The sequence below is a fragment of the Emys orbicularis genome, chromosome 3 (assembly GCF_028017835.1).
Source record: "Emys orbicularis isolate rEmyOrb1 chromosome 3, rEmyOrb1.hap1, whole genome shotgun sequence".
Classification (NCBI taxonomy): Eukaryota; Metazoa; Chordata; order Testudines; family Emydidae; genus Emys; species Emys orbicularis.
In genome coordinates this window covers 86,478,672-86,501,671 of record NC_088685.1, presented here as the reverse complement: position 1 = coordinate 86,501,671, position 23,000 = coordinate 86,478,672, and the positions used below count along the sequence as shown (strand labels likewise).

The 23,000-nt window shown below is 39.1% G+C and overlaps 1 protein-coding gene across 1 annotated transcript in view; it reads right to left on the bottom strand.

The window, feature by feature from the left end:
• The window catches only part of FIG4 (FIG4 phosphoinositide 5-phosphatase), a 168,321-nt gene that overhangs the window by 86,968 nt on the left and 58,353 nt on the right, over positions 1 to 23,000 (bottom strand). Inside the window, exons 7-13 of the mRNA XM_065401050.1 lie at positions 21,967 to 22,095; positions 18,879 to 18,979; positions 16,963 to 17,125; positions 15,917 to 16,014; positions 5,065 to 5,198; positions 2,943 to 3,059; positions 1,252 to 1,297 (exon numbers count right to left, since the gene is read on the bottom strand). Of these exons, the coding sequence (XP_065257122.1) occupies positions 1,252 to 1,297; positions 2,943 to 3,059; positions 5,065 to 5,198; positions 15,917 to 16,014; positions 16,963 to 17,125; positions 18,879 to 18,979; positions 21,967 to 22,095 (788 nt within the window). The remainder of the gene's footprint in view (positions 1 to 1,251; positions 1,298 to 2,942; positions 3,060 to 5,064; positions 5,199 to 15,916; positions 16,015 to 16,962; positions 17,126 to 18,878; positions 18,980 to 21,966; positions 22,096 to 23,000) is intronic.

Below are 23,000 nucleotides of genomic sequence, written 5' to 3'. Positions count from 1 at the left end.
TATAAAAAACAAAACATGCTATCATATTGCTATGGCCATAGTACAATGGTGTTTATATTTTCAACACTCCTATTCATAGGCAACAGGTGTACAAGTTCTGTTAAAGATTACAACCTGCATATCTTTCTAAACACCACCTGTGCCTGTGTTCTTCAATTACATAATGCACATATAAGGCTTCGTATTTTATAATCTGAAGAGCTGAAAGCATAAATACCATATAATATTTTCATATGAATGATATCTGATTTATGGCTTATTTTGTTAATACACTACACACAGGTATATGTGCAATACTTGAAGATGTATAAATCAAGGCAACATTCAAATGGCTTGCATGTTCTTCTTTCTTTTAGAGAGATTAAAATTAGGCTCACTCAGCTATTTATCCTTAAATATCAGACCCTTGATGTTCTGTTAATATGGAATTGAGCATTTGTTCCCTAGATTATGTAAAGTATAAAATTATAAATGATCATAGGTAGAAGGAAATAATGCTTCAGCAACATTGTATCTTGTGTGCAGAATATACAATCATGACATCCAAATTTAAAATCATAAACCAGTAATTCTTTCACCATGCTATACATAGAGTAGTATTTTGAGTCAAATTGCCTGTTTAATTTTTGATTGTAACCATAGTTATACAATGTGAAACAATGTGAAGACGAGAATGCTTTTAAATACTTGTTTCCATGTACATGAATTTACTATCAGAATAAAGCACGTTTATTCCACACTCAACTAAAATTTTAATGTTTGAACAATGCAGTTTTTTCAATATTGAACAGTACATTTTTTCTGATTGTAAGACAAGATGTAAAAAATTATTAAAAGCACTGTACTGTGTGGCTTGTTGCCTATGTACTGTTAATGTTACAAAGGATAGCAACTTTCAGCGAGACTGGTACCACTATTGCTAATTTCAGAAATGGAAACTAAATTTAAAATTTAATATATTTCTCAGATTTCATTTGCAAGAAGATATTTCCAGCAGCACATTTTTTTCTAGCACCATCCAAAGACAGTGTGGCCCTAAACCCATTTGGGGCCTTTGGGCGCTACTATAAAATATATATTTATATTAGTAAAGTACTGACTCAGAGGAGAAACAGCCATCTACTGATTCATGAACAATACTTCCTGCTGCACCTATGGTAGATGGATCTTTGGAAGCATCCTGTCCTATCAGACTACTGACTTACATCAATAAAACTTTGTTGTAATAATAAACCAATATTATTTCAATACCTGTAAGCGACCAGTGGGAACAACAAAACCTCCCAGTTCATTCCATCTGGAAGGGAAACAAAATACCATGCCTTACAAAGTTTACTTAATGTAAGGATTATAGGTCATGTCATATGTGTCTGGCTCAGTGAAATAGAGGGAAGAATTTAATAACCTGCTAAAAATGAGTCTGAAATCTCTGAGAGATTGAAAATACACATGAGTGGGTGAAAACAATGTGACTATACATATCTGGTAGGACATGTGTTGCAATTAGCTTGCAATGCAAGAAATCCAGTATTGGAATAAGCGTGTGCTAAGCAGGGCCAGCTCCAGGCACCAGCTTACCAAGCAGGTGCTTGGGGCGGCCACTTCGGAGAGGGGCAGCACGTCCAGCTGTTCGGCGGCAATTCGGCGGACGGTCCCTCACTCCTGCTCGGAGCGAAGGACCTCCCGCCAAATTGCCGCCGCAGATCGTGATCGCGGCTTTTTTGTTGTTGTTGTTGTTTTTGTTTGGCTGCTTGGGGCGGCCAAAACCCTGGAGCCGGCCCTGGTGCTAAGGCTCACAACAAATTAGCCCAAGAAAGCCAAGTACAATATGCTTCTCCCCACCTCCAAACCAAAATGCAAGTTATAGACCTTAATAGAATACAGAGATTCCCCCCAAGTTGGGAAAGTGATCACATAAAAATATTTTTAAACTAATGTTTATGGACAGGTTGAAGGAATTTTCTGTAATAAGCCTAAAAAAATTACATAAACTACATCAAATACATAAATTTCAATTATGTCATAAATCAATGAGGGCCAAATTGAGCTTTCAAAGTAAAAACTGATTTCACACCCCCATTTTATCACTAATTTGAAAATTAAATAACTTATTTGCAGTTTAGAGATTTGGGAACATACAGTGTATCAGATAACTTCTGTAATGTTCTAAAAAGTTATAATAAATAATAATCTGTCTTCCCTAGACATTTTTTTACTTTTTTAATTTTTTCCTAAAAATATGAATTTCTTACAATCATGTATACAAGAGTAGGAACTGGCAAGTTTAGATGACAGGTATATTTCCTGGCACTCCTTAGAAAATGCTTTCTTTGAATTCAAAATTGTGCTTGCTTTATCTGTTCAGATACTGCATATCTTGTTTTCAATCATGCAATACAACATGAAGTGCATGCCCTGAAACAGCAAAAGAAGCTGTTCTCAGAACAAAGAACTGTTTGTTATATCTTTCAAGAATTCATGAACTGCTTAAATATAAAGGGGGAAAATGAACATTTCAGACTTAATTTGTAAAGTGTTTATTGTAGCAAGAACAACCAACTACACCAAATTTCACAAGTACACATTTACCCTGAAGATACAAGTAGCATATATTAGCGGCATATTTTACACTTGTTCAATGTGTGGATAATTATAGACTATGTCCCTTTGGTTGCAGTCTTTTTCACTCTAACTGGACATTAAATTATAATTTTCACATTACTGCAATCCTTAAAAAGCCATGTTAGAGAGAGTACATATTGCAGGGATTTAGGAATATTTCATGTGTATAAGCAGTGCGTGTGCATATATACACACACACACACACACACACACACACACACACACAAACACACAGAGGTTTATGTATACTCACCTCCCCCCCCCCACACACACACACAAACTCATCTTACCCTTTTTACTTTTCTTGTTTTCATACATACTTTTCATCTGGCCGCAAGATGCTGCAGTAGGAATCAGGACGATTTACAAAGAATCCTGTTTTCTTCACTACACTTTCCGCAATTACATTCAATCTATCCAGGACATTACACAGTTTGCTATGGGGAGAAAAAACAAATATTGAATACTCTTCTCTAATTTTCACTGGTTGGAAAGTCTCCTGTCAGTGATTTTCTTTGTAAGAAAACTTGCAGTTCACACCCATGTCCATATCTACTGACCAGACATTACAGCAATAGCAATGTTTTCATGCCAGTTTTGCTTACTTCACATAATTAAAAAGGGACATTGGTAAATGATTAAAATTTACCATTCTATCTTTGCATCATCTACATTTTATCAGCAGTGATTTTATAATTACTTCCAGATCACTGATGAAAATGTTGAATAGCTTCAGGCCTAGTACCAATCACTGTAAAACCCCATTAGAAATGTCCCCGTTCAATGATGAATCCTCATTGACAATGTCTTCTGGATATCTATCAGTCATCCAGTTCATACTCTATTTAACATGTGCTTTATTAATACTGTATAGACTGCCAATTTTTTAAAATCAGAATGTCATGTGGTGGTACTAAGTCAAATGCTTTCCAAAAGTATAAGTATTGTAGTTACCTTTAGCAACCAAACCTTAATCTCAAAGAATTAAATCTGGTTTGTTTGACAAGATTTATTTTTAATAAAAAACATGTTTACTGGTTATATTATACTAATTATATTCCTATCTTAATTCTTTATTAATTGAATCACGTATCGACTTTTCCCCCTTATTTTGGCTGGGACTGATGACAGACTAACTGGCCTATAGTTACTCAGGTCATCACACTTCCCCTTTTTGAATATTGACACAACATTAGCATTCTTCCAGCCTTCAGGAGTTTCCTCTATATTCAGCTAAGCAGCTGGAGTAGATAGATGTGGGCTTTTGAGACAGCAAGTCTGAAGCCTCAAATGTGTCTCCCTTCTTGTGTGGAAAGTGAAGACATGACTAACCACACACTGCGATTCACGGTCTCTCCCCCAACCCTGGCACATGAGGCATCTGACATGGACATGACACATTTCTTGAAGCTCCTACAGGACTCATGGCCTAGCGACTACCCAAGGTAGATATCTAGGCTACGATAACCCATACTACACTAACTAAAAAATTTTAATTACTGAAGGATAAAAAGAATTAGACTATAATAATCTAGCCTGAGGACATAAAAGCAAGGTTCAGTTAGTTCTCTGCAGCAATGGAACTGATGCAGTTGGAAGATGTGCTGCCTTACATAGTGTAGGGCAATGATGTCACCCTCATCCTAGATCACTCATGAACCTCCTAAATGACATGGCTTTTCAAGGAAATTCCACAGGCTCAACATGCAGGTGCCGTATTCCACAAATGGGAATGCACAAAGGCAGTGAAGAAAAACACATTTTCAAAATTAGGCTGAAACAGCAGCATTGGTAACTACAGATAAAGATGCTTGTGGAAGACAAAAATGGCATGTGTCAAAAGGCCTGCAGAGGTGCAAATCATCTGACTGATAAAAATACATCATGATAAAATAGGGGTGACTTAGAGAAACTTAGGCAGAGCTATATTGTGTCAGAATGGGTAGTTCTGTTGAAATCAAAAAGATTCATGAAATCAGATTGATTTCACCTGAATATCTTTTTGGAAGAAAACTAGAAAAAAGTTCTGATAATGTCAAAATATCCTACTTCCATATTTTTGGAATGGTACGTTTTGATTTTGTTTTGCCTTGAAATGACTGTTTCAAAATTTAATTTTGCATTATAATACAAATAAAAACAAAATGATTTTGTCAAAACATTTCAATTGACCTGTAATAAGGCTTTTTTACCCCAAATTTTCCTTTGGAGAATTTCAAATTTTTGGTTTTCACTCCCATTTGGAACAAACCAAATTTTGAAATCTCAAAATCCTTCATGAAACAGAACTTCCTCCCTCCTGACACCTGTAGAAATGTTCTGATCTCCTAAAGCCACCCTCACACTGGCAAGATATAGCAAAGAAATTTAAAGAATATTTATCCCTGTCACTGATCACTTATGAACTATGATGACATCCATACAGAGAAAGAATTTGCCCACCTTTTTGTGTATTTGGCCATATCCCAAGGAATATACACAATAGCATGTTCTGGGGGTAAAAATTGATTGAGATATGTCACTGCACCAACAAGTTCTTCACTCAGAATCCTTTCATGCTTTCTTTTTTCACGTTCCTTAATCAAAGCCAGAAAAAATTAGCATTAACATTTTTGAGCTAACAGGTCTTAAATGTTAAAATGTTCGTATACAATCTCTCTCTCTCACACACACACACACACACACACCCATCCCTGATTTTAGTATTTCATAGTTTATAGGTATAAAACAGGAAGAAAAAGCAGCATGCATAAGAAAAGAGTGGGGGGGGGGGGGAGGGAAGGCCAGGGGAGTATTTATGCAACATTAAGGCAGACAGTTAAAAATGACCAAACATCAGGAAATTCAGTAAAGTTCTAAATAGTATATTAGGCTTTATAATCTATGATAAACAGAATTATATTATGAAATATATTTATCCAGAAAAGTAAGAATAGCCATACTATATGTGCGCAAAAAATGGGTAGATTTATTTAAATCACTGATTTTTGTTATTATTGAAATCAGCAAGCAGGAAACCTTGGTTTAAATCATCGTTTTTAAACTTGTTTCATATTTCTACTTTTTAGTTGTTTTCTGAAAGTAAGATTGATTCTCTTTGGGTTGGTAACCATTAAAGCATATTGATTTGTAACTAAATATAGCCTTTACACTAAATTTGGTGCTTCTTTTAGCTAACCGGGAGGATACACTATATCTATATACATTTGTTTAAGCAATTACATAGCTTAATTAACATTTATTTAGACTCTTAATTTTTACATTTTTCATAATATTAGAAAATAGTGAAAGATGCCTTTCTTATTTACTAGGTTAATTTGTTACTTGTGATTTGTGTCAAGCTCTATTTGGATAGAAATTAAAATACAATTAAAATGCACAAAACAGCATTTTATTTTTTTATTAGTTAAATAAAACTACCTTCGGAGCTGGATACATAATAAATTATCAAAACACGTTTTGCATTTAAAAACTAACTGATTTATTAAACAAAGAAAGTAGTGAATTGAACTGACTGTTTCTGGTCACCATGCCCTTCAAAACTTAAGAACAGGGACGGGTAAACTTTTTGGCCTGAGGGCCGCATCGAGTTTCAGAAATTGTATGAAGGGCCAGTTAGGGGAGGCTGCACCTCCCCAAACAGCCAGGCGTGGCCCGGCCCCTACCCCCTATCCCCTCTGCTTCTCACCCCCTGACGGCACCCCCCCCGGGACCCCTGCCCCATCTACCCCCCCCCACTCCCTGTCTCCTGACTGCCCCCGGAATCCCCACCCCTGACTGCCCCCCGCCGCCCCATCCAACCCCTCCTCTCATTCCTGACTGCTCCCCCGCCCAGGACCCCTGCCCCATCCAACCCCCCCTTCTCCCTGACCGCCCCCAGAACCCCTTCCCCTTACTGCCCCCTGCTGCCCCATCCAACCCCCCCTCTTCTTCCTGACTGCCCCCCAGGACCCCTGCACTCATTCAACCTCCCCGTTCCCCACCCTCTGACCGCCCGCCCCCATCCACACCCCCCGCCCCCTGACCACCACCTTGAACTCCCCTGCTCTCTATCCAACCCCCCTTGCTCCCTGCCTCCTTACCACACTGCCTGGAGCATTGCGCCGGCGGCGCAGCACGCTGAGGCTGCGGGGGAGGGGCCAGGGGTGAGCCTTCCAGGGCAGGAGCTCAGGGACTGGACAGGAGGGTCCCGCGGGCCAGATGTGGCCCGCGGGCCGTAGTTTGCCCACCTCTGCTTTAGAACTAGTAGATCTCATTCTCACACACCTGCTTTTTATCCAAAGATTGGAAGGAGAAAACAAACTTTCCTGATTTTTCAACTCCCAATTGGTTTAACTTCAACTGAACCAGTCACTGAACTGAACTAGTTGAATAAATTAAGATGAAGAAAATATTCTGCGGAAAAGGCTATTGATGTTAAAAGCTGGTTTAGGCAGTTCAACAAAGTCTGGTTCCAGGTGCTCACACAGTGACTTTCACTGTTCAGTGGTAGCACTCCTTTAAGTCTGGCAGCAAACATGTACTGTTTAATTTTTTTTTAAATGAAATTTTTTAAAATGAAATTTTAACCAATTATAGTAAGCCCAGGCCTTAACAGAGGCTGTCAATTTCAAGTTTAATTATAAACCGGGTTTCTTAAAATAAATCTGTATTCAATTAAAATTTTTAAAAATCGATTTTTAATTGATTTATATCCACCCTGGCAACAAAGAGTTAATAAAAGTGCTGGAATCTGAACATTTTGATATCAGATTTTTCTGTATGAAATCCAAGGTTGCATTAACAGAGCTTTTCATTCCATTTCCTACATAACTTTTTAAGAGGAAATAAAGAGGATAGAAAGGAGGAAAAGGGGAGGAAAATGAAGCTAATTCAGTTCTAGAACTTACAAGCTCCACCAGCAGATCTCATAAGCTCTGACTCCAGAGCTGTTTAGACTAGCTATAGTGTTCTTGTAGCTTTTTCAAATTAACAAATGAACATTTAACTTGTTACACACTATGCAGTGTATCTTTATTTTACTCTGTACTAAAGGACATTTTCTATTGTGCACGTAGAAATAATTTTTAAATAGTTGTACCTTTTTAAACCAAAAGTAATATTTTTCAAACCAAACAGTACCTTAATGATGACTACTTTCATGACAAGTTTCTAACATAAGCCATTTTTGCTGTAATATTGCTCAAAAAGCATGTTAAGAATTATTAATTATTATTATTATTATTTTAAAGAGGGAAAAGTATTCTCACTCTCTGTACACTCCTGAGAAACATTTATGGAGGAATTTTCCTACAACATTCCAAAAATTATTTATGATCAGAGACTAAGCATAGGAAGTTTAACCCCAAAAGGCGAATTTTCAGAATGTTCTCATTCTGTCAATAGTGGCTAAAAGTGGAAGCTGTTTTGCAACTCTTAACTATAATAGGCACTACTGATGTCCACTATTATATAAACTAGATCAGATTTAAAAACTAGATAGACAGAAAAAAGCTGTACATTTTAACAAGTATGATTGTTACTTAGAACTACAAGATGCTATGTATAGAATCTGCAGGAAACATAGCTATCAATGGATACTGCTGAGGTGGGCAGCATAACGTTCTGAGGAATGGGGGGGGGGAAAGGAGTGAAGAGTGGGGGGAGGGAGAGGAAAGAAAGACAGGAGAAGTGAGAAATGGTCTGAAGTAAATAGGATGAAATTCAATAAGGACAAATGAAAAGTGCTCCACTTAGGAAGGAACAATCAGTTGCACACATACAAAATGGGAAATGACTGCTTAGGAAGGAGTACTGCATAAAGAGATCTGGGAATCATAGTGGATCACAAGCTAAATATTAGTCAACAGTGTAACACTGTTGCAAAAAAAGCAAACATCATTCTGGGATGTATTAGCAGAAGTGTTGTAAGCAAGACACGAGAAGGAATTCTTCTGCTCTACTCCACACTGATTAGGCCTCAACTGGAGTATTGTGTCCAATTCTGGGAGCCACATTTCAGAAAAGATGTGCACCAATTGGAGAAAGTCCAGAGAAGAGCAATAAAAATGTTTAAAGATCTAGAAACAGAGCCGGCTCTGGCTTTTTTGCTGCCCCAAGCAAAAAAAAAAAAAAAATCGGGGTGGCCAGAGCGGCAAAGCAAGAAAAAAAAACAAAAAAAAAAAAACAAAAAAAAAAAAACCACCTGCGGCGCGGCCAGAGCGGCAAACCAGGAAAAAAAAAAACTGCGGCTAGCGGGGGGGAGGAGGAGGGAGCGGGGGGAGAGAGAGAAAGGAGGCAGCCAGGGCTTCAGCGGGGTGCTCCCCACGCGGCCCCGACCGCCGCGCCACCTGCCAGGAGGGCTCCATGCCGCTCCGATCGGCGGGGAGGGAAGGACGCGGGCTGCCCTGCTGGGCTTGCTACAGACCTGGCACCATAGAATCTGCCGCCCCAAGCACAAGCTTGCTCGGCTGGTGCCTGGAGCCGGCCCTGTCTAGAAAACATGACCTATGAGGGAAGATGGAAAAAATTGGGTTTATTTAGTCTGGAAAAGAGAAGACAGAGGGGACATAACAGTTTTCAAGTACATAAAAGGTTGTTACAAGGAAAGGGAGAAAAACTGTTCTCCTTAACCTCTGAGGATAGGACAAGAAGCAATGGGTTTAAATTGCATCACCCTTTGCCAGAGACGGGTCTCATGGGCCCCCTCCCTTCCCCAGGCGAATGAGGATCAAGCCGGACAGCCAGAGCTTGCAGAGCCTTGATCCCCACGGGGCTGGGTGTGCTGCTTACTGAGAGCTGGAAAACTGGGCTCTGAAGAGCCCAGTGGCCCCTAATGGCCTCCAGCTCCTCTGCAAGCCCAAATTGGAAGGGGGGGGGGGGGAGACATGACATGAAATTCTGTACAAATGCTGCATTGCACAGTGGTGCAGAATTCCCCCAGGAGTAAAGTTTTAATTGTTCTCGCTGAAATTTTCCATGCTAGGTGCCTGTCTCAGGCTGAATTTTTTTTTTTTTAAAGGCTCAACCAAAACCGTTCAATGGTTTCCAAGAACAAGACTAGAAGAAAGTAAGTTATTCCACGTTAAAAAATTTTTGGTGGTCTTTTCTTTGAAAAGTTCTTGCACCACCATGCTTTGGAGCAGGGGCTTGAAATATGACAGTGGTACCCTTTGTGTCAGAAACAAGCCTTTTGAAAATCTGCCCAAATGTGGCCAAGTTATAAGCCTTTGGGGAAAAAAAATCCGTTTTCACATACTCAAAGACTTGCTAGAGTTTAATAGCTTAAATCTCTAAAGAATCCATCCTCACTGACCATGCTCCATCTTCTCCCAGTTCCTAGTGCTGACCAGACTTTGCATACACTTGTTCCACAGAGCAGTGAGCATGCTCCATCCCAGAGCTAAAGAAGACTTTTGCTATAATGGCTGCTGAGGGCTGGGATGGGGCCAGGTACCAGAACTGAGTAAGGAAGCCGGTCTCTCCTGTGGTCTCTATAAGCAAACCTCCCCTCCCCCCACCTGCTGGCACCAAGACAGTATGAAGGAGGAAGTCATCTGATTCAAATACAGAGGGGACAAGAGCCAGGGTGGAGGGAGGACTTGGTGAGTAGATTGGGACAAGGAACCTGAGGGATGGAGACTGGGGCTAGGGTGTAAACTGGGATTGGCTGGGCAAGAAGACTAAGTTTGGGAACCAGAGGGCTGGGGTGGAAAGGGAGACATCTGACAAAGAGCTGGGGCAGGGGCGGAGCGGGGGAGAACTGGGACTAGCTGAGAGACTGTGACAAGAAGTCAGGGGAGGTGAGGACACACAAATTGGATGGGACTGGGAGTCGTGGGGGTGACAAAGCCAGGAGGAAAGAGACCAACAAATCAGGAATTTGGGGAGAGAACTGAGACTGCCTGGGCAAGGAAACTGAGGAGTAGCAGTGGGAGACTGGTTCTGGAGTCTGAAGGGGTGAGGCCTGAGGAATGGAAACTGGGATTGAGTATGTGAGGAGAACGGGACTATGGGACTGGGACAAGGAGTCAGAGTTGGGGTAGATAAGACTGGGAGAGGATGGCATAGAAAGGGTCAGCTTGGGGGAAATGGGCAGTAGAGTCTATGCCCTTTAGAGCAGTGGTTCTCAACCAGGGGCATGGGGGGCCAAGAGCAGGTTTCAGAGGGTCTGCTAAGCATGGCCAGCATTAGACTTCCTAGGGCAGAAAGCCAAAGCCCCACCGTGCAGGACTGCAGCCCTGGGCCCTGAGCCTGACCATCAGGGCTGAAGCTGAAGCCCTGTGGTGTGGGGCCCCCGGCAACTGCCCTGCTTGCTACCACTTAACACTGGCCCTGGCTTTTATATGCAAAAAAACAGTTGTGGCACAGCTGGGCCATGGAGTTTTTATAGCATGTTACAGGGGGCCTCAGAAAGAAAAAGGTTGAGAACCGCTGCCCTAGAGCACACTTCCCTCAGGCTTGGAATGGAAGAAGAGATTCTTGAGTTTCACAGCCTCTGCTGTCAACAAATATCTCCAAAACCTGCTGGCAAAGTGTCCCATCTCTCTCTAGTGCTGGTCCATAAAGAGGTTAATAACCTACTATTGCTATCAGTTACTCTGTAAACTGAAAATGGCAGACCTAAGAGTGGATCTAAAGGTTTCCACCCTGCTGATGAACTACGTGGGTATCAACATGATGTCATGTGATGGAATGAGGCCACTTCTATATGTAATAGGCTCTCATGACCAGGATCCCTGAAGAGGGATGGTGATGGGGTAACCCCAGGCTACGATCTCCAGCAGATCACGCCCAGTGGAATGGGTTCAGGTGGCTTCCAAAGGTTGTGCTCTCTGAATTGGTTCCTAAGCAGATCTTGACCTCCCATCAAATTTTCTGACAGGCTATCACTTTGGAATGTGGGGCCGAAGTCAAGGAGAGTTGACTCCCCTTGCTCTACCTCAAACGTTTCTGTCAGGGTACTACATTTGTCTGTGGTAAGATAGGGAGCATGGTCTCGCTGGTGCAATGGCTGAGGGCTGTGTGGTTGAGGATGGGGAAGTGTAGATCCCCAGCAAGCACAGGGTCACTTTGGAATCTTCCAGTAAATGTAGGGTGCTATCAGTTAGTTCGATGAACAGCTCTGAGCCCTCAATGAGCAAGCCATCATTCATGGCTTGTACCTTGTGAGGGATACATGAGGCTTGGAGCTACACAACTCTCTGCATGGTCACATGCAGGTAGCCATAGACCTGGATGGCGTGTCACAGGTATCCATCTCTGCCTGCAGGGCTATCTTGGCCACCAGTTGGCCTTCTTTTTTAGTGTTTTTCAGCTCCTCTCTCTTTTGTGAGGCAGCCTGGCCTGGAAAGGTGTCACCCTGTCCATTGTTAAAAAGTCCTATTTGGCCAATAAAGCCTGGCAGTTGGCCTTGCTCCAAAAATATCTAAGCGTCTAGGATCCTTGTCCTTAGATGAGTCCTGGTGGGTGTAAAAGTACTTGAATCTCAGGTGTGGGGAGGATACCTGTATTATTTCTCTACATGTTTCACTCATGGTGTTATAAGTTGTTGGCATTTGCCACAAAGCTCTTGCCAGATCTAGGAGGCTTTCATTTCATGTTGAGGGCAATCCTGGTGAGACCAGTGGTCAACAATATGATAAGCAGCTCACGAGACTTCTGGGAGATGACCAAAGTCACAATGTCCAGGGCATCTCTGATCTGCACCAGGAGTTCTTGAAAGGTCTTGAAATCATCCAGTGCTGGTATAGGTACTGAGGCTACTGCCTTGTCTGGGGACTATAAGGAGAAGTCATTAGGCAGTAAGAAGAGTTGTTTGGCCTCTGGTTCCTTTTTTTTTTTTTTTTTTTTTGGTTTTGTTTTGTTTTCTATGGAGGACAGAGGTCCTTCATCAGTGTTTGGGGTGACCCCATTCAGCACCCTGCTTTTACATCTGAAGCATCAAATTCAAAGTTAGGGCTGTCAATGACTTTGGCACCAGGGATGGTGGCACAGGTGCCAGTGTTGACACTGGAGCCAGGTGTGCCACCTTTGGTGCTATTTTCTCTGCAGAGATCATCGGAACTGCCTGTGTGCTAGATGGAGCACTGGAAGATATAGACTTGACTGTTAGATGGGTCTTGGAGCTCGGGTCTTCTGGATCCAATGCCACTCAGATTGCTCCAGAAGATGAATCTTCAGCATTGCATTTCTTGAATTATGGGTTTTTGCAGAGAAGAAAAGGCAAACCGAGAACCTGCTTGGGATGTGAGACTTTCTGAAACAGAACAGATATCTTCTATCTTAGTGGAATTTGCCCATTGCAGGATGGACAAGTACAGGCAACCTTAATTCTGACATCTCTTAACTTTGAGTCCTTGGCTTTGCAAGCTTAATAATGTTCTTTTCACATGCTCTTGCTGGGATTTATATAAACAAATCCCAGCAAGAGCACATACAATTTGTTACTAATTACTACCACTTTCCACATTGCACAGAAACACATTTATAAACTCACTGACCTTTAAGAATTCTCCAAAGAGTAAGAGTACCTGAGGTAAAAATGCTCAGTGGTTGTGTTGAAGTTGGATCAACACTCACATGCATAGGAAAATACAATTTTCCCCACTGCACATAAGTAGTAGAAAAGCATTAATTTTAGCATGCTAGTATTGAGCACCTACAGAGACACATTTTCAGCCACACTACAAAAGCCTTGTGAATAAAAGCACATAATGATTCACACGTCAGGGTCATGTGAATCTGGATTCACATTTTAGTGCTGGCCTTTGAAAACTAAATCTATAAATAAGAGAATAATTTTCTTGTCAACAAAGTATATCTCAAGTTGTTTACCACAGATTCATGTGCTGATTCTTAAAAGCACACTCAAACAAGAGCTTTAAGAAATAGAAAATAATGGGACTTTGCTATTTACTATTTCAGCTTACAGATTCTCAAAATCAGCCTTTTGTATTTTTTCAGTTTTTTTAATTAGAGACTTATATTGCATGCATATAAGACATCCTTTCTAAACTGAACATATCTCTACAACATACTATAATGGTACAATAACAATTAAGAAGATTAAGAGAGAATATGAAATCAGATAGAATTAAATGAAAGATTCCTATGAGACAGTAGTAAGTATACTACAATCTAATGAAGAACACACTGAAATGACATATGATGGTTCTTATATCAAGTACTGTAAGTATGTATTATCCAAATAAAAATAAATTAAAATACACCTCTACCCCAATAGAACGCGACCTGATATAACACAAATTCGGATATAACGCAGTAAAGCAGTGCTCCGGGGGGGGGTGGGGGGGGGGGGTGGGGGTCTGCGCACTCCGGTGGATCAAAGCAAGTTCGATATAACGCAGTTTCACCTATAACACGGTAAGTTTTTTTGGCTCCCGAGGACAGCGTTATATCGAGGTAGAGGTGTATATCAGCGATAGCCATATACCTCTCTGCAACTATTTCTTTTCTACATTTCCTTTCTCCATAGGCATTGTATAATTAATTAGGTCTATTAAACCATTTTATTGTTATTACAATTGTATTTATTTTCTTTAAAACGTACATATTTTACCCATATTGTCACAAAAGTTATGAAGCAGTTAGTAACAGAAACATTAAGATGAAATTCCTCCTTTTCTGCTCTGAACTTTTTTGTTAAGAGGCAAAACATACATTAAACATTCACTTTTTCATTATATTTTGCATAGATATACTGCAGTTTTTGGATTGAATTATTCAAAAGTTCAAAATTTATTCTCTTCCAAGTGTTCTTTTTAATTTATGTTCAAAGTATTAATGCCCTTTTATAAATTCAAACATGAATTATACAGTTAAATCCAAGATTATATATATAAAACTGTACCTAATTTCGTTCAGCTCATTTGTTTAAAGACACAATCCAGTAACCTATCAATGTGAGTAATGTTCTTTGCATGCAACTTCTTAGTATGATTGGACCCTTATTGCCATCACCTATCTTCTTCCTCCAAAAATAGGAGGAAACAAATTGGTCCCTGTGTGGGATATATGTATTTACAGTGGTTTTCATTCTCAGAATAATTTGGGCCCCCTGGATGCTAATCAAGGTCTGTTTGGTCTTTTCAATAAAGTGACTGGCTTATGAAGGTATTGGATTCAAATACTGTTCAACAGATATTGTCTGTCACACACTCTCTCACTGTCAAACAGATCCTTATATTTTCAAGACTTATTTATCGTTAGCATCTGAAAATATTCAACACTTAATACATATCTAAATTACTCTCTTTGATGAGAAGGCTAAAAGTAATATTTATATTTAATATTCCATCATCATCCAGACTGCCTGTCAAATGCTTAAGATATGCATTACACACTGACAGACAAAGGAGAATTTACTGTTTTTCAAGATGTTTTGCATGGGGTACAGTAGTTTTAGTTTGGAAATTTATCACCAAGACTTCTTGCAGTCATATGATGGTACTGCGGCATACTTTGGTGGTAAATAGAGTGAAGCAGAAACAAGAAAGATGGCCTTTTGGTTAAAGCACTGGGGACTGGAATCAGAATATCTAGATTCAGTTCCTGGCTCTGCCACAGATTTCCAGGCTTCATACTGGTATTACTGTCTGGACATATTTTAAACTCATGGTTCAAATATTGCTGCTCAAGGTGGGGTGATTCCAATAGCCTGAAAGGAAAGGTTAAGTATGTATTGCAAGAAGTGTACAATCATTAAGGATATTTTATTTCTGGAGAACTATACTGGCAGTCTAGTTATAATGCAAGGTACACCAGGGTAGGGGAACAGGTTTGTGAAAAAGATCCTCCATTTGTGGGCTGGTATTAGCTCATTGAGAGATGGAATTAGTGCATTCAGACCCAATCAAAATGGATCCTCATGTTTCAGTATAAAATGTAATCCTTCTGGCTGTTTCAAAATTGCATGGAAAAGCTCCACTGGGAGCCATATCCAACTCTACTGTGTTAAAAGGACAACTGATACATTGAAACCGGCTTAACGATGGATAGGAGTGAAAACAGCAAGGGAGGAATTTCACCTGTTTGTTCATTCAAGCTTTCCTACAAGTAATCTTGTTATTTATTAATCTGAAAATGTGCATTTTCTATTAGAAGCTAGTATTAAATTTATATTTAGTGCAAGGCCAGCTTTCAGAACCAAATTTAAGCAGCAAAACTCTCATTGGCTTTAATGAGTCTATAATCTGGCTTTAAATGCAAAAACTTAGTATAATTAAAATTATTTTTATTTTAAGTTTATTGATTTATTTATACCACACCAAGTTATGACTAAACAATACTGTACCTTCACAAGATTCAAAATGATAATGGGAGAGCCAAACCTCTGAAGCATTTGATCAAAGTGAAGTGCAGCTATGTGCGCAAATGGATCTGCTTGGTCCACTGGAACAAAGTAAATAAATATATTCGGGGAGGGGGGGGGGAAATGTCAGATTCTGAAAGGTTACTTTCCTATGAATGCATTTTTTATAAAAGATTTACTAATTTTTTAATAATATCAATACAATTCACACCTCTCTATCATTAAAGAAACAACAGGGTAAAAGCAAAGGTTTTCCCTTTAATTTTTTTTTTTTTTTAGTTTGTCAAAAATTAGATAACTAGAAAGAAACTGTTACTTACCTGTTCTGTAACCACTTTCACTTTTACATCCATTCCACTTCTGTTCTACACACAACCAGTGCACTGGACCCAGAGATGTTTTTCACTTAGAGATACCCACTGGGGCAGCACTTGTGCAAGCTAGCCAGTGATATAAAGGGCGGGGACAGTTACTGACTAGCAAACTCAAGCCCAATCCAGTAAAGAACATATGAATGTGCTAAACTCTGAGCATGTGAGTAGTCCCACTGAAGTCAAAGGGCAAATATATCCTGGCCCCATGAAGGTTAAGGGGAATTTTTCAATTGGTTAACAGAGCCAGGATGTCATCCAAAATGTTCTCCCATGGGAGACAAACAGATAAATAACTATTTGGGTACAGAATCATGAGCACAAAGAAGGCTGCAGTCTTCAACCACAAGCATTGCCACATTAGGACAATAAAGGGCCACTGTGGGCACAACATCTAATATTAAAAAGTCACCAAATTCCTCAGGTCTAATTTCAATCTGTAACTAATTTTTGTGGCTAACTAATGAACACTTTCATAAACCAGGATGTTTATAAAATTGCTGGTCAATCTTTAATTGTAGCTTCACAGTGAAGAAACAAAGATACAATTTTTTTAGTTTTTACAAGATTAACCTTCACCTATTCTCTCTCTGGCATGTTCTTTTAGGAAAACACATTGCTTACCATAGGCTACCATAAAGAATATATTGAACATACATGTAATTGGTGGCTTAGGCATCATAGTCGAAATATCTTGAGACCAGTATAGAGGGACTGAGCCTCGAACTTGAACGTAAGAAGAATAGCTCCCTGCAGAAAATGACATCACCGAAGCATCACAAAGTATTTGTTCAGTTTCTACTTCATTAGCAACATCCCCCTGAAACAAAAAAAAAAAAAAATGCAAATACTGTAGACATATTACATTTCAGAGCTGCATACATAGATACTGAAGCAACAACTGTGAATGACAGGACTAATTAAAACTAAAAATAAGGGATGTCAAATCATAGGAGCACAAGAATTCCAAAGCAGGGAACTGAATTGGTCACAGTTGCCAACTTTCACATGGTAAATAAGTACCCCAATTTTCACAATATGCCAAAAAACAAGCTAATCCCATTTCAAAACAAGGCCAAAAGAAGTCAATCCCTAAGAACCCCAACACTCTATGTGACTAGATCCCCCGGCGTGCAGTCTGGGACTGTGGTGGGCCCGCTTAGCACCCCTGACTCTCTCCCCCACTTGCCCCTGCTTGTCCCCACTTGCCCCTGCTTGCCGGGAGCCGATCAATAAAAAAGAAGCAACAAGCTACAAGCCAAAAACTAGCCAACAAGCAACTTTACAAGCCAATTAAGCCAAAAACAAGCCAATTTCTGTGTTTTTTTCGTGGGTTTGGCATGTCTGATGTAACTCCCACCTTTTGATTACTTTTGTATCAGCATGCAAAGCTACACGTTACTATTGGTCACAAAATTGTCCAGCCCTTTTTAAATCCCGCTATAAAATATTTAACTTAAAACAGAGACTAGGGTTAGTGCACAAAGTTGTTCTAAATGTGTCCAAGAATCACACATGGCCAAAATGTTGATCTGCTTGCTGCCTGATTATGGAAATAAAAAATAAATAAATAAATTAATGGAGATATCCCATCTCCTAGAACTGGAAGGGACCTTGAAAGGTCATCGAGTCCAGCCCCCTGCCTTCACTAGCAGGACCAAGTACTGATTTTGCCCCAGATCCCTAAGTGGCCCCCTCAAGGATTGAACTCACAACCCTGGGTTTAGCAGGCCAATGCTCAAACCACTGAGCTATCCCTCCCCCCAGCTGAAGAGGCATTAGTCCTGAAGGGGTCTGACTGATTGTAACTTGGTTTGATGCAAGCAAAACAAATATTGTTAGGTAGTGACTCAAGGTGATAAATAATTAGGATTGAGGTCAGGCAGGCTTTGGATAACTGATCATCAGATTCATGAAAAAGTTGGTTGCCTCCCTACCTCTGGCCCCAATCCTGCAATATGATGTACTAGCATAGACCCAAATGTCTGTGCAGAGCCTAGAGGATGCCAGTGGTACCACAAGGGAGCATAAAGATCTACATCATCTCACTGCAGTGTTGGGCCCTAAATATAGGTCTGTATATCGGGTTATTTCTCTACAGACTGGATTTCAACAGCTATTACATACAGTGCAAATAAAATGTGCACCAGCATACACATGAAAGAACTATGAGTAACTATATAAAATTTCAACATATTTGCAGTAATAAATTATGAGTAACTACAGCATGAATTCTCTACAGCAAATTAAATCCCATTTGCTGCTGTTATATCTTTCAACTCATCAGAATTTTCTTTTCTACCTTACAGGTAAATATCTCACTATATTCACTAACGTATTACAACAGAAACTTTTCTTATCCTGGCTTTCATTTCTTATATTTAATTTAATTATCATAAAATAGTAAAATTTACATTTTTCCCCTTGACATTTTGACTATGGATGTGATAACTGTAAAATGAAGAATAAGCTACCAAAACCTTAAGGACACAATCCTGCTCTCTATTAAGGAAGTAGGATAAGACCTTCATGTAGTGCAGTACAAAATGAAAGTTGAGAGAGATTTAGTTTACCTCAGAGTTTGCTCCTCTCTTTAGAAAACGTGTTCCAGCAAAGTTGCTTGATCTTCTGGCTATCAGAGTGACATGCACTGGACGACCATATATTAACAGTTCTTGGAAGTAAGGTTAAGGTTTACACATTTTATGATTCCCAAAGCTATTTTCCTTTCATTTACTTTAGTCCTGGCCAATGTTAAAAAAAAAAAAAAAGTACTCCAAAGAAAATGTATTTTATTGTGCTTTTTTCTGAATGAAAACCCTATTTTAATATTATTTCATAAGACCTCTAACAACACAGGTGAACATAATTCCTTTTTACTTTTTCAGATTTCTTTAACAAGTGGGAGAGACATTAATTCCCTTTTCAATCAATCATTTGTATAGTGCTTTCCATTTTCAAAGCTCTTTACAATAAATCAACTAATCCTCACAACCACCTTACAGAAGAAGATAAATATTACTTCCATTTTACAGAAGGAACAATGTAGGCAGAGCTGTTACAAGATTTATCTAAGGCCCCCGGAGGAGTCCATGTCAACTCTGGGATTAGGAACTCCTGAGTTTTATTTCCAAATCAGATATATAGGTTATCCTCCAATGATTTTTCTGCAAAGGCAGTTCACTTGCAACAGCTTCAATAATCAGACTAGGTAAAAGCCACTGAAACATACTACAGAAGCAGTGGTGATTTGACTTCAGTTTATACTTTGCCAGGTATTGAATTAATCTACCCTTAATTATCTTTGATTGCTTACATACTGAGGTGAGACACGCACATCTAATTGTCAGATTTGTCCTTCATTCACCTTTCCTTGAAGACTGGAACTACATTTGGTAACATTTTAGTCATCAAGAAGATCTGCTGCAAGTAGGTGTTAAAAGCATGTATGTAGGGGAAATCTTGAGCTTTTTAATGTTTTAATGTTAATGCAATTAAAACAGAGGGACAGATCCTCTAGAGGCCACTTTGTGCTGCCATTTTAGCATATTCTGGCCATAAAGCAGGCATAACAAGGCACTGAGGTGAGGGTGGGGAGGGAGAATCAACTCTGACACCGAGCCAACAAAGAGGCTATGTTCAGCTTTCACATCACACACCCCATCAGTACCTGGCCCGGGCCAGGGAAGCTAATGATCCAACCAGTGCACCAAATTGAGTAATCAATCCTGGCCACATGCCACCTGAGGCACACTGTGCATACGCTAAGAAGATATCACTCAGATCTCTGCTGCTGGCAGCACAATGGGACTAGCCAAGATGCCCCTGTAAAAGCACTGATTTGTGATTGCCATTTTGGCCAGTTGAGGCCAGTAACTGCTCCTGTAAGCTAGAGTAGCCTTGAAACTGTTCTAATTTATGCCTGGGAAGCAGCCCTGCACCCAGCAGCCCCAGAATCACAGGACTGCACAAGGGAGCTTCAGACCACCTTTGCAACCTCACCCTCCTTGTGCTGCGTGCTCCTCAACAATAGCCATTTATCTGAACCCCTGCATTAAAGGGTAGTTCGAAAAAAATAATCATGAAGTGATGTATTCTTTCTTGACTTGTCTGAAAGAACTGAGGCTCAAGGCAATTTATTTTAAAATCTAGTTATTCTACTTTAAGGATAAGTATTACTGTATTCCCTCTCTCCCACACAAACACCCTTTTTTTTTTTTTTTTTTGAAGTGTTATTTGAGTTTGATGATGCATAACTTTACCTGTGCAAAATTACATACTAAATACTAAGGCCCCAAAGCTACACATATTTATGCACAAAGAATGGGATAACTCACATGCAGAATTACTCATATACAGGTTTCAGAGTAGCAGCCGTGTTAGTCTGTATCCGCAAAAAGAACAGGAGTACTTGTGGCACCTTAGAGACTAACAAATTTATTAGAGCATAAGCTTTCGTGGGCTACAACCCACTTCTTCGGATGAACTGATGCCGAAGAAGTGGGTTGTAGCCCACGAAAGCTTATGCTCTAATAAATTTGTTAGTCTCTAAGGTGCCACAAGTACTCCTGTTCTTTTTACTCATATACAGACGCTTTTGCAAAACAAGAGTCTGGGAATGGAGAGATGGAAGAGAATACAATGAATTCAGAAGATCTTTTGCAAAAGGTTATATCTAAATTCTGAATCCATAGTCATATTCCCCTTCGTCTTTCATTTTTTCCCATGAATAGGCTTGTATATATTAATGGTGTATGGTAAAGATGATAGATTAAAATAAGTCAGCTAAAGTATGCTAGATTCTTATTAACTATTAAGATGAGAGGACAGTTCATTTAAATGATGTATGCATAGGTTTATATTAATCATTTATGTATAAAGTTAAGATTTGGATATATTTTCCACTAGTGTTGCAGTAGATCTATATATATATATATATATTTATTTATTTATTTATTTATTTATTTATTTATTTATTTTTAAAAAGCCTTAGAATGGAATTTTTAAAAGCACTCAATGTCGATTTAACTCTGGTCCCATTGCAGTCAGTAAATTTTATCACTGACTTCAACTGAAGCAGTGTTAGGTCTCAGTGATTTGAAAATCCAATCCTAAAATAATAAAAAATAATCCCTCTGTTTTAGCAATAATATCAGCACATCTCTATGTGAATAATTAAGCTCTACCACAGGTTTTTTTCCCCCCCCCTTCAGAACTCCCTGATAAATATCATCTGGTCCCAAAGGAGTTTGTCAAGTTGCTCTACTAGGACTCAAATCTGCAATTAGCTCCACACTGGCACAGCACTCTGCCTGCATGGAAGTGATTGCAAGATTGGAACCTTATTTTTCCATAGTATTATCACACAGTGATTTACTGTAAAATGTGTGCTTGGGTTAAGAATTTTCCTTCATCTTTTATAGACACAGTAAGGACATTATCTTTCCAATTATATACCTTTTTTTAGATCCTATGTTTTTAAAATCTGGCAAAATAATGCAAAACTAATTAAATGACTGTCATAATACATGTGAAAATCCTTTTAAATAGTTTAGTAACAACTGATGCAGTAATTAATCTTTTGTCCTATGAATTTCTGTCCATACACAAACTTTTAAATGCAATAAACCAATATTTGTAATCTTATAGTAAAAAGGATACTGGACTGCCCACAAAATCCATGAATAACATATAACAGCCAGTCATGATGAACAGTGTTTTTTACTATGTCCAGCAGTTGACCATTCCACACGTACTTTTTATATGGTTCACTGCAAATCCCAAATACACCTAAAAAGTTAAAATGAAAATGCATCAACAATAATAAAAAAGAGCTCAACCATGTTTGATAATTTCATTTTTAAACACACTGTAACTGAGGCTTTTAATTTGATTATGCTTGGCCCCAATTCAGGAAACCACTTAATTATGTGCTGCAGGACTTGCTGAACAGGGATGGATTTAAGCACATGTTTAAAGTTAAGCATCTAAGATTTTTATACTGTCACCCATCATTGTAGTATATGAATGCTTTCCATGTAAAATCAATAGCAACAGAAAGTCCCTAATGGACTTCATGGGAACCGCTATCATCTCTTTCACTTTGAAAAACATTATACTTTTTTTAGAAAAATGGGAAAGGACCAAAGTTATAAACGGTATGTTCATTGATGTGGTTTCGCATATTTCTACAACACTAAACAGATACAGCAAAAAAAAAAAAAATTACAATCCAACTTTGTTGATGATGCTCTACTAAAAATGATTAACATGAAGTATTAGAGAAAGAAAGAAAGAAACCAAGTAACCCACCTAAAATAAAACAACTTTCAAGTGTTTCTGTGGGGGAGGGAGTGGAAGAGGGGGGCGGCACAGAAAAACAGGAGAAATCAGACATGAACACACATTTTAACTATAAAAATTTTTGATCAATATCCCTTTAAATCTGCTGTGTTTGTCAGATCCAAAATGGAAGCCTTTGGTTGCAGTTTAAATTCATGTGTGTTTTGTTCGGAGTCCCTTGTAGAGCCTAATGGTTTAAGTCGGTGTTAATATACAATTTCTTTGTCATCAATATTTACCAACATTAAACAAGACAAAATCTATTAGCACTATTTATACTTCACTGAAAATTGATTACTGCTTCATTTGTAAATTCATACCTATTGGGTGAGCTGAATAATCAATTGCTGAAA